This window comes from Pygoscelis adeliae, unplaced genomic scaffold (genome assembly GCF_000699105.1).
Source record: "Pygoscelis adeliae isolate BGI_AS28 unplaced genomic scaffold, ASM69910v1 Scaffold244, whole genome shotgun sequence".
NCBI lineage: Eukaryota > Metazoa > Chordata > Aves > Sphenisciformes > Spheniscidae > Pygoscelis > Pygoscelis adeliae.
In genome coordinates this window covers 944,293-945,613 of record NW_008824648.1, presented here as the reverse complement: position 1 = coordinate 945,613, position 1,321 = coordinate 944,293, and the positions used below count along the sequence as shown (strand labels likewise).

The following is a 1,321-nucleotide window of genomic DNA, read 5'->3' as shown; positions in this document are numbered from 1 at the left end:
TGCAAGGAGATCCCACAATGGTTTCCACTGTGCTCTGGTGTGTAAACCACAAGTAACAATCACAGGCAGTACGACAAACTGATTTGGAGGTGGTTATGTGCCATCTTGGCCTGCTCACCCTTGCCTCCTGTGCAGAAAACTGGCTGGCCTGGGCACTGGTAGGGACGGCAGTGTAGCTCAGACCAGCGTGGGTCTGTCCGAGCGAGGCTGGCTTTGTGCGCGCACTCTCTTGTCCTGCAGAGACTGTCAGGGCTCTCTTATTTAAGGCCAGCCTGAACTGGCATATCCTATCTGGAATTAAAATAAATAAAATAACTTTCAAAAATCAACTGCTATGCCTCCTCGTTTCCATGTCCCCACCTGTGTGGAGCAGGTAGGTAACTGGTGACAGTACAGCTACAGAGCCAGCTAGCCAACGAGCGAGGGAAGACCTTGGTGGCCACGCTGCCCCTGTTCCCCATGCTGATAACATTTTGCCACTGCCCTAGTTAGTGTAGCTGCTTTCTTGTCTCCCCCTAGACATCCACTGTGTTTCAGTCCTTCTGCAGACTGCTCTGTACAGCCTCTTTTGTGCCACGAGATAATCTTGACCCTGTGGTAGTGTAACTTCAGGGCATCTGCTCAGAGAGTGCTCCACGGTCAACAAGACTGGATCTGGTAACGTTCCCTTTTCAGCTCAAAGAGGAGCCTTTTATAAATGTGTGACTGCAATCTCATCACCCATACTTCCCTTAAGGATGATTAAGGTCACCACTGTTAGAGGGAAATGATGTTGGCGTGCCCTATGTGGAGTGGAGGAGCGTAAAGGATGCAGCGGTTCCAGCATAGGTCCTGTGTAGCAGCAAATTAATGGGCAGCATTTTCTGCTCTGTCCTTTCATGTCACACACTAGCAAAGGCTTTTCCTCTGAAAATGGCAGTATAACCACCCCATTTTCTTTTTTTTTTACCAGGGCAGCTAAAGATTGGAGTGCAGGAAAACTCAGCAAAGCATTGGAGCTTGGTTCTGCCAAGGATGCAAGCAGGAGGGGGAAGGGAAGAGTGATGGGGAGCAGACTCTGTGCAGTCCTTGAGCCGCAGTCCTCCAGTCAGGGCAGGACCTCCTGGGAGCTGGGAATACTAAGGTGAGAGCTGTGCAAGGCACGGTGGGAGCCCATGCTATGTACAGGGTGTTGTCCCTGTGCAGGGTATGGCAAAACCGCTGCTGTTAAGAAACGTATAAGCTGGCCTTTCTGGAGAAACTTGCAAGTGCTCTGGAAAATGGGGAGTGTAAGTCAGGGATGGTGTAAAAATCACCAGGGGATTTTCATTCCCACATGTCA

At 50.3% G+C, this 1,321-nt stretch overlaps 1 protein-coding gene across 1 annotated transcript in view; it reads left to right on the top strand.

The window, feature by feature from the left end:
* Positions 1 to 350: 350 nt before the first annotated feature.
* ELOVL3 (ELOVL fatty acid elongase 3) overlaps positions 351 to 1,321 on the top strand; it is a 5,555-nt gene continuing 4,584 nt past the window's right edge. The window contains exon 1 of the mRNA XM_009322474.1: positions 351 to 373. Coding sequence (XP_009320749.1) covers positions 351 to 373 — 23 coding nt within the window. The remainder of the gene's footprint in view (positions 374 to 1,321) is intronic.